Source organism: Helianthus annuus, chromosome 15 (assembly GCF_002127325.2).
Source record: "Helianthus annuus cultivar XRQ/B chromosome 15, HanXRQr2.0-SUNRISE, whole genome shotgun sequence".
In the NCBI taxonomy this organism is placed as follows: Eukaryota; Viridiplantae; Streptophyta; class Magnoliopsida; order Asterales; family Asteraceae; genus Helianthus; species Helianthus annuus.
Window position 1 is genome coordinate 9,341,697 of NC_035447.2, and position 14,691 is coordinate 9,356,387.

Below are 14,691 nucleotides of genomic sequence, written 5' to 3' on the forward strand. Positions count from 1 at the left end.
TCCAAACATAAACAATACCTTTTAATCAAGTAAAATAATTACTTTTAACTATTTTAGATGATTTTAGCAAATAGCAATCAACATTGAACTACGAAAGTATAACTGTAATATTCTACAGCACAAGGTAAAAGTCATTAATGCATGAATTTGATCATTTTTTTTAAAGGAGAACTTCATTAAAAACACCGAACCTGAAAACCGGGACGGAAAAACAAACAAACCAACGTACATATTAACAAATTTACACCAATCAACTCAAACAAAAGAACCCTTCTTAGCCCTATGCTTGAACCACAAAAAACTGACCGCCCTCACGTATATAAAAAAAATAAGCTTTAATGTTAGCGTTACAAAAACAAAACCACATGTTTAAAGTGTTTGCATTCCTTTTTCATTTAGGGGTGGTGTTCATAAACAAATGAAATCAATTCAACTGTTCAAACGAAAGAAAATAACCAGGTTCGACATTTATCCAGTTTTCACTGAAGCATCAAACCGCTAAAACCAGCAGATAAGGTTTTTATTTACTAAAACCATAGTTAGCAGTTCAGCACATCATCCAAAATTTTCGTCAAAAGCAGAAAGTGAACACCTCTTTTGTGTTGAATTTCGCAACTTGCAAAAGAATCAACACATTTCAAGACGCTTTTCAAACCATGATCAAATTTGTGTTTTTTTTTTGTCCACTTACTAACAGCAACAGGGGCGGAACCAGAGGGGGGTCAAAAGGGTCCGCTGACCCTCCGGTCACCGGAACTTTTTGAATTTTTATTTATAAATTTTGATTTTTTAAAGAACAAACTTAGAGATGGACCCCCTAATTTGAACCAGTATAGAAAATATATAGAATATAAGCAAATGATGACCTCCTAACTAAATCGTTCTGGTTCCGCCACTGAGCAGCGAAGCATGAAATGAACCGCCAATTGTCTATCTATAATGTTATAACTATTGACATGACATCTAGGATGAAAAAGTTCACATTAGCAATCAAACATTTGACACAGATAAGATCCAAATTTCACTTATTATACTTCAATCATACTTGATAGTGCCAATGCGTTCCCTTGCAGGGTGTTCTTCAACGGGCTTCATACTGCACAACTGCAGGCAGAAGGCCAAGAAATTAATAATGTTTCTCACAAATGAATTAATAATAAGAAAGACGGTACAAAGCTTTAGAATCATACAACAAGCTGATAGATACTATATATACTGAACCTATAACAAATCCCACTACACACTAAATCTGGTGTCTGCAATATGGCATCAACAAATTTTCGTAAATGAACCTAATATACCCGTGTCAAATACCAGTACCAATATTATCGCCGATATTTGACCGATATATCACTGAATTATTAGTGTCAAATACCAGTACCAAAAAATGAGTTTCTGACGTGCCTGCACGAATGCAGCTCCGAAACCCCGGGCCCGCGTGGGGCCAGTTTTTGCACAATTTAACCTTCTGCTTTTTTAAGCAAATTATGCAGTTTTTTTATATTAAAAAATGGCCCAAACGTGGAAAAAAAAAACTGTCGCTAACTTCGCTATTCGTCGCTAAGACCCATATAGCGACACTTGGTCACGATGCTACGTAGCGCGCTATAGCGGTCGCTATAGCCGCTATTAACAACTATGTCGGACACTTTACTAAACGAGCTTATTTTTAGGCTTGAGCTCGTTTAACTTACGAGAGCCCGATAAGTAAATCTCAGGCTTGAGCTCATTTATATAAAACACGTCTATTTATAAGCATGAGCTCGTTTAACCTCGACTTAATTTTAGCTTATAGCAATCCAATCTCAAGCGGCCGGTTTACACCACTAACTCTATACAAAATCTAATCCAGTTGTTATCATATACACTAGGGTAGAGTACAAAGCTAATTAATAACAACCTAAACTTTCAAACCTAGTTAACCAAAATTACTTTCAAACAGAGAGAATTAAAAAAGAGAATTACTTCGACGAGTTCGCTTCTTGTAGAGAATGCGGTAACCACACTCTCGGCATTGAATCACATCACCAACCTTCAAAGTATTCTCCTGCCCACAATCTACATACATAAACTATAGAGTTAAATGCCATTTTAGTCCCTGTGGTTTGGGCCATTTTGCCAGTTTAGTCCAAAGGTTTCATTTTTAACCTGTGGGTCCAAAAAGGTTTCACAGTTGCCATTTTAGTCCACTTGGTTAACTTCATCCATTTTTTCTGTTAACGAGAAGGCCAATTTGGTCATTTTGTATGTAATTCTGTTAACTAAAAGGGCAATTCAGTCATATAAAATGACCGAATTGGCCTTCTCGTTAACAGGAAAAATGGATGAAGTTAACCTAGTGGACTAAAATGGCAACTGTGAAACATTTTTGGACCCACAGGTTAAAAATAAAACCTTTGGACTAAACTGGCAAAATGGCCCAAACCACAGGGACTAAAATGGCATTTAACTCTAAACTCAATCAAAACTACAACAGTAACATAATAAGAGAAACTGAAACCAATCCAAACTATCAAAATAGATACAAAAGATGTATACAACTTAAAAAGATAATAACAAAACAGACCTCCACAAATGTAAGTAACTGGCTCAGGTGCTGGATCCATTGATTGATTACTGCAAATTAAGAAACAAAAGCAGAGGATTATCACGAGTATATGAACATAAGCAACGCGTTCGTAGGGTTTTTTTTTTGTACATGCGACCGGAGTGGTTGAAAACGACGATGGCTGGCTTGGGAACCCTAGGGTTTTGGTGAATTATGATATTCTAAAATTTGGGACAAATATAGAGACAGGACAAAAAATTAAGAGATCCTCAAGTTTCGTTGGTTTACAAGATAGACCCTTTACAAATAGGGTTGTCCAAAAAGCTCGCGGCTCGCTCGGATTTAGCTCGGAAAAAGCTCGCTTGATGTGGCTCGTTTTGAAAGTGAGCCGAGCCGGCTTGGCTCGGTTAGAGAGTGAGTCTAGCTCGGCTTGTAACGAGCCGAATTGGCTCGGTTTGGCTTGCATACCAGCTCGGCTCGGCTCGGCTTGGCTCGAATTATTTTACTTTTAATATATTTTATTTTTATATACATTATAATATTTCACAAAAACTTATTATTATTTACATGTGATTAGGAGTGTAATTTGATATGTATATCACATTCAAAGGTTGATTAAAATGCTAATGAACTTATATTATATTTCATTGAAATTAAGAACGTATTTTGTGTTGTTAAACTTGATTTTGTCTTGTAATGTATTAGGTTGAGTTTATTTTGGATATGTTCTTTGGATTATGTTCTTTTGAATTATTGAATAATATTTTAAATTACTTAATTTTGATACTCATGTATTAATTTTTCTTTTCAAAATCAAGCCAAGCCGAGCCAGCTCGATTTATAATCGAGCCTAGCTCAAGTTTTGCCCTAGCTCGGCTTGGTTTGGCTTCGTGAACAGCCCTATTTACAAACCACTATTATTTTACGCAAATTGGATTTTAACAATCAAAACTATTATTTATTGGCGATAGGGTATGAATTTCTGATACGACACGAACCTATCATGAAATTTGTGATTTTGGGTACAGTATAAACAGGCCTGGGTCAGTTTCGGGTTGAACCTGCAAATCTGTTTAGCTAAACGGGTTGGATTCGTGTCAACACGATGAGTTTGCGGGTTGAACTGTTTAACCCATTTATTTTTGTTTTATTTTCTTAAATCAAGTTGATTAGTTGTTTATAACAAATTCTAAAACGTATCAGTGAAACTGATATAAGGTTTAAAAACTTAAATGTAATTGTTTTATACACCGTTGTATTTTTTTTGTTGTGAAAATAATAATTTAGAGTATTAATATGCAAAAAAAAAAAAAAATGAAAAAAAAGTTTCAGGTTAAACAGGTCATGCTCGAGTCAGTTCGCCATTATTCGTGTCATGTTTGGATTCGTATGTCCGACACAATTTTCGGGCTTGGGTATGTGTCATATTTTCGGATTCGTGGCAGGTTGGATCCGCTAACCCATAAATACGATCCGGTTAGCACTCCTCGTTGGCCACAACATTTCATATTGACAATATAACTAATGACATTTCTAATTTTCGCTTATGTTATCATAGACAATCTTAGCCAAACGAAGAAGAATATTCATTTATGTCGTTTCTAAACAATTTACAACATTTTAATTAGAGTAAAAACCAGTTAGCTGTTCATTAAGGAGGACAATGAAATTACTTTTCCATTAGTTTGATATGGCATTTGACCGTTTTCTATGGCATTTGACAACGAAAGTAAAAGTTAGAAGGAGGCGTGGATCTTTATTCGAAATCAACAAACACTAAATTTGACCATGTCCTAGTAAGTTATAGAACTAAGGCACGATCCTTAGTTCAAAGCCTCAAAATAATTTTCAACCTTCTGCTTATTACTAAGAAATCAAAGCCTCAAATTATGCTCCAATCCCTAGTGATTCATCGGTTAAGCATTTAACAATCAAATAGCTTTGATTTAGTGTATTTGCACATAAGTACAAGCTTGGTTTAAAAAAGCGCGAAGCACTCCGAAGCGTTTTGGTTCCAAAAGCTTTAAGCGAAGCTTCAAGCGCGAAGCGAGAGCTTCACGTATACGAAGCACTCAAAATAATATATATATATATATATATATATATATATATATATATAGGTAGAGGATCCTGTAAAAAGTGGGTCTTTTGTAAGAAGTGTAAGAAATAATCTTGGAATGACAAGTGTCCCTCCTCTTAATTAATTCAAAAGGGTAGATTAGTAATTGTATTTTTTTGTCATTTAATTGATTTACAATATAACTGAAAAAAAAAACTGACGATGAGAATGTTTAGGGATTGATCACAGTTCCCGTCATCTTGTTAACATTCCGTCATCGTCTTCTCCGAATTCCGATTCAGATCATCTTCTCCGATTTGAACAAAATATATTTAGGGAGTCCAGCGATGCAGGTTAATGTATATCATAGTGTTTTATTCTGGTGTTCTATTAAGTTGTATGGTGTTATATTCATAGAAGGTTGCTGGGGATTCCAGATAAAACACCATGACTTGAATCATGGCGTGGTGTTTTATCTGGTGACATTGTTCATGGCATAGTGTTTTAAACATCTGGAGACAAAACACCACGCCATGAACAATGTCTCCAGATAAAACACCACGGCATGAATAATGTCTCCAGATAAAACACCACACCATGAACAATGTCTCCAGATAAAACACCACGCTATGAACAATGTCTCCAGATAAAACACCACGCCATGAATAATGTCTCCTGATAAAACACCATGACTTGAATCATAGATGTTTAAAACACCACACTATGAACAAGGTCTCCTGATAAAACACCATGACTTGAATCTGGGAATGTTTTGTATTTATAAAACACTACGCCATGAACAATGTCTCCAGATAAAACACCACGCCATCAACAATGTCTCCAGATAAAACACCATGACTTGAATCTGCGATTACGTTTTAAAAATCTGGGAATGTTTTAAAGTATGAAGAAATTCGCTGATTTTTTTTTGGAGATTGATGGCGGTTACATATAATTCGCTGATCTTTAGGAGTTTGATGGGTGGTTTTGAAACGGTTACCATATTTGAAATGTTGGAAAAGTCACTATTGCCCTTCAATTTTACAAAAGCCCCTTCTAATTAAAACACAATTTACACTTTAATACCCTATTGATCTCAACCATTAGATCAAAGATCCAATGGCTTAAAACACTTCTTACACTTCTTACACTTTGGACACTTTTTACCATATCCCTACCCTATATATATATATATATATATATATATATATATATATATAGGTAAAGGGTACTGTACAAATTCCCTTATCGTACATTATGTACGCTATAATCTCAGCCGTCCGATCGTCTTCCCGCAATGAAAATCGCATGTTTTTTTTTTTTGTAATAATTTCGCATGTGATAAATTTGATGAAATAGCAGGTGTTTTTTTGTAACAATTTCGCATGTGTTAATTCAATTTCGCATGTGATAATTTTGATGAAATAGAAGGTTGTTTTTTTGTAACAATTTCGCATGTGGTAATTCAATTTCGCATGTGATAATTTTGATGAAATAGCAGGTTGTTTTTTTGTAACAATTTCGCATGTGATAATTTTGATGAAATAGCATGTTGTTTTTTGTAACAATTTCGCATGTGTAATTTTTGATGAAATCGCATGTTAAAAAACCAACATGCGAAATTGTTACAAAAAAACAACATGCGAATTCAATGCGGGAAGATGATCGGACGGCTGAGATTGTAGCGTACATAATGTACGATAAGCGCATTTGTACGTTAACCTACCCCTATATATATATATATAGGGTGGAGTTATTGTAAAAAAGACCAAAAGTGTGAGAAAGGTAAGAAAGAATCTCAACCATTAGATTAAAATTAATTGAAAAGGGTAGGATTGTAAATGCATTAACAAATTCAAATATGGTAATCCTTGATTTAAGGATTTGGAGAGAGAAAAACCTGGATTTTAGGACTTATAACCGTCCATAAATATAACACCATTCAGAGCATGTTCATACATGGTGTTTTAAATATAACACAATTCAGAAAATATAACACCATTCAGCACAAAAATAACACCATTCAGCAGTAAATAAAAAAAACACCATTCAGTACAAGAATATAACACAATTCAGTACAAAAATAACACCATTCAGCACAAAAATAACACCATTCAGCAGTAAATAAAAAAAACACCATTCAGTACAAAAATAACACCATTCAGTACAAAATTTACACCATTCATCACAAAAATAACACCATTCAGCAGTAGATAAAAAAAACCATTCAGTACAAAAACAACACCATTCAGTATAAAAATAACATCATTCAGCACAAAAATAACACCATTCAGCAGTAAATAAAAAAACACCATTCAGTACAAAAATAATACCATTCAGTAGAAGATATAACACCATTCAGTAAAAAAAAATAACACCTCTGTATCATCTTCTCCACTTCCGGCACCACCACTGGCACTTCCGGCACCACCACTGCTGCACCATCGCTGCCGATCCGCACAACCACTGCCGCTGCCCGCTTGCCGTCGCTACCGCTCGCCGTCGCCGTCGCTCACCGTCGCCGCTCGTCGTCGCCGCTGTTCGATCGATATGGAGGTTTAGCGGCATTAGGGTTTTGAAATTGTAGAAAGAGAGAGAAACTGTACGATCAATTGGAGAGAGAGATCGGAATTATAGGAATTTTGATTTACAATTTCCTATTTTGAATGGATATAAAGACTTTATTACCCCTATAATTTTCAATTCAGTCCCAATTAAGAAAAATATTTTACATTTTGGTCCCTATTGATCCAACCATTAGATCAAAAGATCTAATGGTTGAGATTCTTTCTTACCTTTCTCACACTTTAAGCCTTTTTTACAGGATCCTCTACCTATATATATATATATATATATATATATATATATATATATAGTACACATCAATATGACTTATTCTACTTGTTAATCAATAACAAACACAAAAACATGATTAAAAAACACACTTAACACATAAAAAAACATAGTTAAAACATAAATTAAAGTCGAAACACACTTAGGGTAAAGAAACAGGCCTCATTTAACCCTATTTAAAGACTGTTGGGCTTAAAAAATGGCCCAAATGTGGACCTGATTGGGCTGAAGCGTCGCTTAAAACCATCATCGCTTCGCGCTTAAAGCTCGCTTCACAGCGCTTCACGTAATGTAACACTTCAGACCAAAAAAAGCGATGTTTCCAGCGCTTCACGCTTTAAGCGCGCTTTAAGCTCGCTTTAAGCGCACTTTTTTAAACACAGAGTACAAGACTTATGATTAAATATAAAGTTTCCTAAAAATAAGAAGTCGTAAAAAGAGTATCAAATGGACTTTGATTGACTTCATTCAAGCAGTATTGTAACCGTCTTATCGAACTCTACGATATGAGATTTTGGCTTTTCACTTTTGGATTTATAGCTTGTAGATTTTAGAATTTTTATTTATATCATTGTTGTCTTTTTATGTAGCATTGTGTTTTTTCCAAGGTTGGAGAACTTGCTAGTAGCTAGTCGGCCGGTGAGGTGGGGACTAGCGACTACTCGGGATTAATCGGATCGGGAATTTTATATGTATATTTTTTTATTTTTATAAATATGTATATATATACACACACATCCATATCGATATAATACTTTAAAAGATAAAAGTAGTTCAAAATTCAAACTAAACTTACATATAAGTCATAACATAACTACACGTCTACACCAAAATCATCAGTTCAGTACAGATTTCACAAGAATACAGAGCTGATAACAATTAATCGGCATATAATCGGCCAACTGAAAGTTATTAAACAACAATTACAGCATTCACTAATGTCTAACTATTTGTAAGAAACAACCTATAATCAGCCAACTGAAACTTATTTGTAACAAACTGTAATTGGCATATTATTCATATAATCAGTCCAATCAAACACTATAATCAGTCTATAATTGGCCACTGTAATCAAACTATAATCAACCTATAATCGGCCAACTGTAACAAACTGAAACTTATTCATTAACATCAACCTATAATCAGTCCAATCAAACACTAATTAAACAAAAATCACTCCATATTATTCACTAATGTCTAACAATTACAACATATAGTCAGTCCAGTAAATTACCTGTTGGATTGGAGTATGGAAGAACCGGAGAAGAAGGCCGCCGGAGAAGAAAGCAGGGCCGCCGGAGAAGGTAGCAGGGCCACCGGAGAACGAAGCCGCCGCTGTGGATGATTTCGCTGATCAGTTTTGTAAAGATTTTAGGGAAGGAATCCAGTTATGTCGCTGATAACAGTGATTTTAGGGTATAAGGTTAACGAAAATGGGCTAATTTTTTCATTTTGGGCCACTTTTGTAAACATTTTAATTGGGCCGACTTGGGCCGACTAGCACCGATTAGCACCGGCTTTGACCGACTAGCGATTTTTTGACTGATTAATGAAAAATTACTCAGTTGGAGGCCGACTAGCGACTAATTGCCGATTAATCGCCGACTAGTCGCGATTTTTGCAACACTGTTTTTTCTATGTTTGGGTCATCGTGTCTTTTTGCGACTTGTTATATCTTTTTTCTTTGACATTGTGTTATATTTTTCGGCATTGAGTTATATTTTGCTCGACATTGTATCTTTATACATTTCTTAGATTTAGGAGACTTTGTAGGATAACTTTACCCCATAAGTAGTCTTTGAACACTTCTTAGATTTAGGAGACTTTGTAGGATAACTTTACCCCATAAGTACGTCTTTGTACACTTATTAGATTTAGGAGACTTTGTAGGATAACTTTACCCCATAAGTACAACCGCACTCGAATTTTTGGAAATTGAAGGTTTATGATATATGATGGGTTAGGATAATCACTGATGTTGATTATAACTTATAACCTAATAGATAGAAAGTTGTCACAATTAAATATATACTTACCATACACCCCATTTACCACTACACCCTTTTTAAGATAATGCCCCATAAAGCTCCATTGCTGACTGGACCATCACATGGCGCAAAACGCCCAAGGGTCTTCCCCCTCCCACTACACATGTTCTTATAATGTGTTTTGAGGCAGTTTAGGGTAAAATTAAGTTGACAATGCTTGATTGGTGGAATTTCAAGTACATTAGGTTATTTGGCGCGTCAGATTGTTTCCACATGTGTGAAACTGCCACCTAAGTGTCGCGCCATTTTTCACATCCCATCATATGACGGTGAAAATGTCTTCCACATATCACTTATCTTATTGGAAAGGGGGTCACCCCCTTGAGAAAATCCATGCCAGGAACCTAGATGTGCACATACACGGCGTGGTGTTCCACACGTGGTCACGGCTCCACCTCACCTCTACGCGCGAGAAAGAAGGTCGCGCCAAGTGGTCTTGTTAGCGAACCAGTGAAGCAGCAGCTGAATAAAATACTAAAATAAATATTTGGGTCGGGTTTTATTGATGGTTTTTTTTCAAGTAATAGCACAAATGATAAATATCTTAAAATTCATTTTTAGTACTTTTATTATTTTCAAATTTACTTATTAATTTTTTTCCTTCCAAACATAAACATTTTTGATGATTTTAGCAAATAGCAATCAACATTGAACAGCATATTATAACTGTAATATTCTACAGCAATGCATGAATTTGATCATTAGAATCAGGTTTAACCATGGTGGTTCTATAAGCATCATCAGTCTTCCCGAACCTCCGTTTCTTCGCTACTAGGAGAGTCGCTAGCTTGCTTATCGGTTCGGTTTTTATTCCAATCCGAAAACCAAATTTGCAATTCTGTTCAAATTCAATCGGTTTTGGTTCGGTTTGGTTTTTAAAAACGAATAATGAACACTCCTAGGTTACCTAAGCAAAAAAAACATTTTCCGATTCTGTTTTCCAGTTTTCAATAACCAAAACTTCTAGTTACGACTAAAACTGAACCAAACCGAACCGTAATACACAATACTTTTTCCTATATCGACTCGTGAAAACCGTCACTAGAGCAGAAACAACATATCTATACTACAACAACATCAACAACAAAACCGACATTCAATCAACCCTGAACCGCCAGTTCTTGCAAATGCTCGATAAACACTTGCAAACTCACATCATCGGTCATGATAACCTCGGACCCCTCAACCACATAACTCGACTTGTGCGTAACCGAAGGGTTCAATTTGGCTAAAAGAAACCTAGCCTGACTACTATGCTGATCACACTTGATGAGCTTCGGAACCGGGATCCGTTGACTCACGAGCTGCTCTGCCTCGACCTCCGGTGCTTCCAACAGCTTTCGAAAACTCTCATGGTTCGGGTCCCGGTCATAGCCCAGCTTCTTCCATTGAGCTATCTTCGACCCGTAGTGAATAACGACGTAAAAGTAGGAATCAAATAGCAGAATTACATCCGGCGACAAAGAGCAAACATCTAATAGAACGGGAATCGGAGGCCCGTCGAATGAATACTGGGAAAGAGTCGGTTGAATCATTATTAACGACCCCACGACCCCTTCACGGTTCAACATCACCTGAAAAAACGTGGTTTCATCCGGACTGCTGTTGAACACGTCGATAAACTGAGACCTTCGTAAGTGATACATGAACTGCGGGTAGAGAGAGAAATTCGTCGAAAGACGAAACGATGACGGGTCTTCCGGAATGTAGTCCCCGAACTTTGACGCGAAACGAATCAGCTCCTTATCGAGCCATCTCACCACCTCTCGAGGGAAATTCTTCCCGGTTTCGTGAACCGCGAGTCTAGCCATCACCGCACCGGCCGTTTCTTGGTCAAAACCGGCAGCGATTTCCGGTGCACCACCACTAACCCACCGTCTAGCTGCCGACGTAACCCGCTTTCGAATTCCCATGTTTCCATGTCGGTATTTTGTTATAAACTGTATAAAAAATGCGGTCCCAGGCTGCGGTCTTTGTTCTTCACTTACTTGAAAAAAGAACGCGATGCACGTTTTATCGGTTATTGTTCCAAGCTTCCATGTGTTGGTCCCGCCTTCACCGACCTCCTTATCGCTAACCGAAGCGTTCTTTTTACGAAGAGAAACACACGGACCGATCGCCCCACATATTTTCACACCTTTAGTCGTAACTATCTCGATCGTCGCATCAAAACACATGTTCAAAAACCCTTGTTCGTCACGCCTGAAAATGTGGCGTAAGCATTTTCTAAACTGATCCGATTCAAAAGATTCCGCCAGCATTATGAACCCACCCGATTTCTCCACGGGGGCCCGCATCTCCGTTACTCCAATTTGATCAAGAGAACACGCGAAAAGATCGAAAACCATGGACAAATCCGTCAATTTCTCCGATATTCGTTTGTAAAATTCGCACGATTTCCAATAGAAAGGGGCGTGACCGCTGTTTACGTCTCGGTGCGTTCGGATGGAATTATTAAGGTCTGGGCTTGCAACCATACCTGGGCCCATGGTTGCGGGCCCAGATGTGAACACCATTACACGCGATCCGGTGTGAACCGAGCATCCTTCTAGAAGGGCTATGGCAACTTGTATTGCGGTACCGGTACAGCGTGGAGACCGATGACCCGGTTTGAGTGGCGGTGAATGGTGGATATCTTCGATAGCTGTTACGATATTGAACTCGCATTCGGAAATTGGTAAAATAAGACCGTGTTTTTGTACACCCTGTGTTTTTCCAAGTTGTTGCCTTGTACCCAGAAGATCTATGATCTGATAACGTAGAAAACAAACTGTTAATATGAAAATTTCAAACCTTTTTTACAAATTTAATTATATAAAAATCCGTTTAATTTAGCAAAATCAACTAGGAAAAGTCATACATGTAATCTTTTCACCTGTTACGACTAGGGGTGTAAACAAGCCCAGAGGCTCGAGAGCTACTCGTTATCGGCTCGGTTAAAAGCTTGAACGAGCCGAGCTTTAACGAGCCCGAGCCCGAGCTCGAGCCTGAAATAGAACTCGTTTAGTTATCGAGCCCGAGCTCGAGCCTGAAATACAAAGCTCGTTTAGGCTTGCGAGCCTAAACGAGCCCAAACAAAAATTTATTTATTTTATATATATAATATAATAATAATGATGATAACATTGGTGAGCCGAGCTTGAGCTCGTTTAAGCGATACTGAATCGAGCTCGAGCCGAGTTTTTAGCTCATCTAAGGTTGTTCTTAAAATAGCTCGAGCTTTAGGTTTTACTCGCGAGCCGAGCTCGAGCTCAAATAAGTAGGCTCGAACCGAGCCGAGCTCGAGCTTCAAAAAAACATGACAAGCCGAGCTCGAGCCCAGTCGAGCTCGGGCTCGGCTCGGCTCGTTTACACCCCTAGTTACGACATTATGATCGAAATAGTCTTGAGACTTAACCTATGACAACAGAACACAGTATGGGATGTACTAAGGTTGTATTACGGGCCGTATACCGATACACGAACACTGCAGCGGCTGCTGCTATTCTGGGTTGCAGAGTGAATAGTCTATAAACCAAAATTGCCTTCCACTTGACAATCGGTTCTTAATTCAACAAATATACGTACGGGTCGTTGGTTTTGGTCTCTAGGTTACTATATTTACATAAACGATGATAGAGTTATAAAAGCATCAACATTAAACATAATTTACATACCTGGCTAGACGAAAGCTCGCGCTCTCCATGAAAAAGCACCACCCGCAAACAATCCGTAAACGCAAGATCATACACTCTCACCATCGAATCAAACACAACCAACCCCACCATCGCATTCTCCGGCAACTGCGCAACAATCAACAACAACTCATTCTTAAGCGCTTGAAGCTCCTCCTCACTCGAACTCGCATCCACCACAAACACAAACACCGGACCCATCCCCAACCCCATCCCCACCCCTCTCCCCCCGCCTCGTTGATCCAAACTCGACAACGAACTTGATGAAAACGACAACCCACCCAACTTAACCGAACCCGAAAAAGACCCATTTCCAGTTTCCCAATTATGAACCGGATTCGAGTTCACCCGGCCCGGGGTTGAACTGACCCGACCCGGATTGATCAAACCCGGATGCCCTAACTGATATTCAACAGTACTATAAGTTGGAAAAAGCTCAGCAGGGATATTATTTTCCCCAATTTCAGCATAAGATCTTGGAAAGGCGTTCTTTTGGTAACAAAACGGGCAGACCCAGATGCGAGACGGGTAATCGACACGGGCGTACGGGTTTAAAACCGACCCGCAACGGGAACAGATCAAAGGGTCGTAAGATAATAATGGGAGGTCTGTGAATTTCATCAAAGGAGTTTGCATGATGGATAAAGGGATTACCAGATCGTGTGATTCGGTTCTTGATACTGGCCATGAGTTCCAGGACCAACGAAGGCCTTCGATTGCTTCAAGTTCGACGAAATCCATGTTGGGTTGGTGGAATCTAGGTGGGAGTTGTGAGATTCATGGATTGGATTGGATACGATGTTGTTGTTGTTGGATCCAAGGGTTTGATTTTGAAGTTTTTGTGATTGGAACAAGAAAAGTGACAGATGAATTGAAGATTTTGGAAGAGGAAAGGTGTGCACGTGATGTCACGTGAGGTGAAATTCTCTTAAATACTTTAGTTTCTAAAATTTGCTACTGTATTTGTTTGCGGCGGAACTGTTAAACCGAAGAAAATAGATGTAAAAACGTTAAATAACACGCGCGCATTGCGGCGTGTTAACACAGGAAAAAAACTAACAGAAACATAAAACATAGAAAATTATAACTAAGTCGGCTTAGGACTCGTGCACTGCGACGTGGTCATTAAATAACAAATAGATGTAAAAATGTTAAATCACACGCGCGCATTACAGCTAACTCACAAAAATTTACCGAAAACATATAACAATTATCGTTAAAAAGTAAAAAAACTTTATCCCAAATAATAATAAAAGTACTAAGAACCCCTATGTTGCGCTAGATACGTAAGCGTATGTGTAATTGAGGTTGATCACAAGAACTAAAGTAATGAGATAATATCCATTTTTAGGGTTAAAATTCAAACTAAACAACAAAGGTTATTTTGTAACAGAAGAAAAATAAAATAATAAAAAGTTTAGTTGATAAAAAATAAAGTAATATAATGGAACTTAACTTATTTGTACACAAAGCAATCCAAATAGTAAAATTTTGAATAGTATCATATAC

General features: G+C 37.6%; 2 protein-coding genes across 2 annotated transcripts; both read right to left on the reverse strand.

The window, feature by feature from the left end:
• Positions 1-910: 910 nt before the first annotated feature.
• On the reverse strand, positions 911-8,857 carry LOC110910506 (DNA-directed RNA polymerases II, IV and V subunit 12). The gene is made up of 4 exons (XM_022155151.2): positions 8,695-8,857; positions 2,567-2,616; positions 1,966-2,058; positions 911-1,104 (listed from the first exon to the last, which is right to left on the reverse strand). The coding sequence occupies exons 2-4, from the start codon at positions 2,604-2,606 to the stop codon at positions 1,082-1,084; spliced, it is 156 nt and encodes a 51-aa protein (XP_022010843.1). The 5' UTR covers positions 2,607-2,616; positions 8,695-8,857; the 3' UTR covers positions 911-1,081.
• Positions 8,858-10,329: 1,472 nt separating this feature from the next.
• Positions 10,330-14,090, reverse strand: LOC110910507 (protein transport protein SEC23). Its single transcript, XM_022155152.2, has 2 exons — positions 13,165-14,090; positions 10,330-12,258 (listed from the first exon to the last, which is right to left on the reverse strand). Exons 1-2 carry the CDS (start codon positions 13,921-13,923, stop codon positions 10,609-10,611), a joined length of 2,409 nt encoding a protein of 802 aa, XP_022010844.1. The 5' UTR covers positions 13,924-14,090; the 3' UTR covers positions 10,330-10,608.
• Positions 14,091-14,691: the final 601 nt, after the last annotated feature.

Coding starts and splice junctions, on each gene's coding strand:
- LOC110910506 (XM_022155151.2), bottom strand. CDS start 2,606: ATGGATCCAGCACCTGAGCCAGTTACTTACATTTGTGGAG. Junction 2,059..2,566: donor AGTTACTTACATTTGTGGAG/GTCTGTTTTGTT, acceptor TTATGTATGTAG/ATTGTGGGCAGGAGAATACT. Junction 1,105..1,965: donor CAAGAAGCGAACTCGTCGAA/GTAATTCTCTTT, acceptor TTCTGCCTGCAG/TTGTGCAGTATGAAGCCCGT.
- LOC110910507 (XM_022155152.2), bottom strand. CDS start 13,923: ATGGATTTCGTCGAACTTGAAGCAATCGAAGGCCTTCGTTGGTCCTGG. Junction 12,259..13,164: donor GCGAGCTTTCGTCTAGCCAG/GTATGTAAATTA, acceptor CTACGTTATCAG/ATCATAGATCTTCTGGGTAC.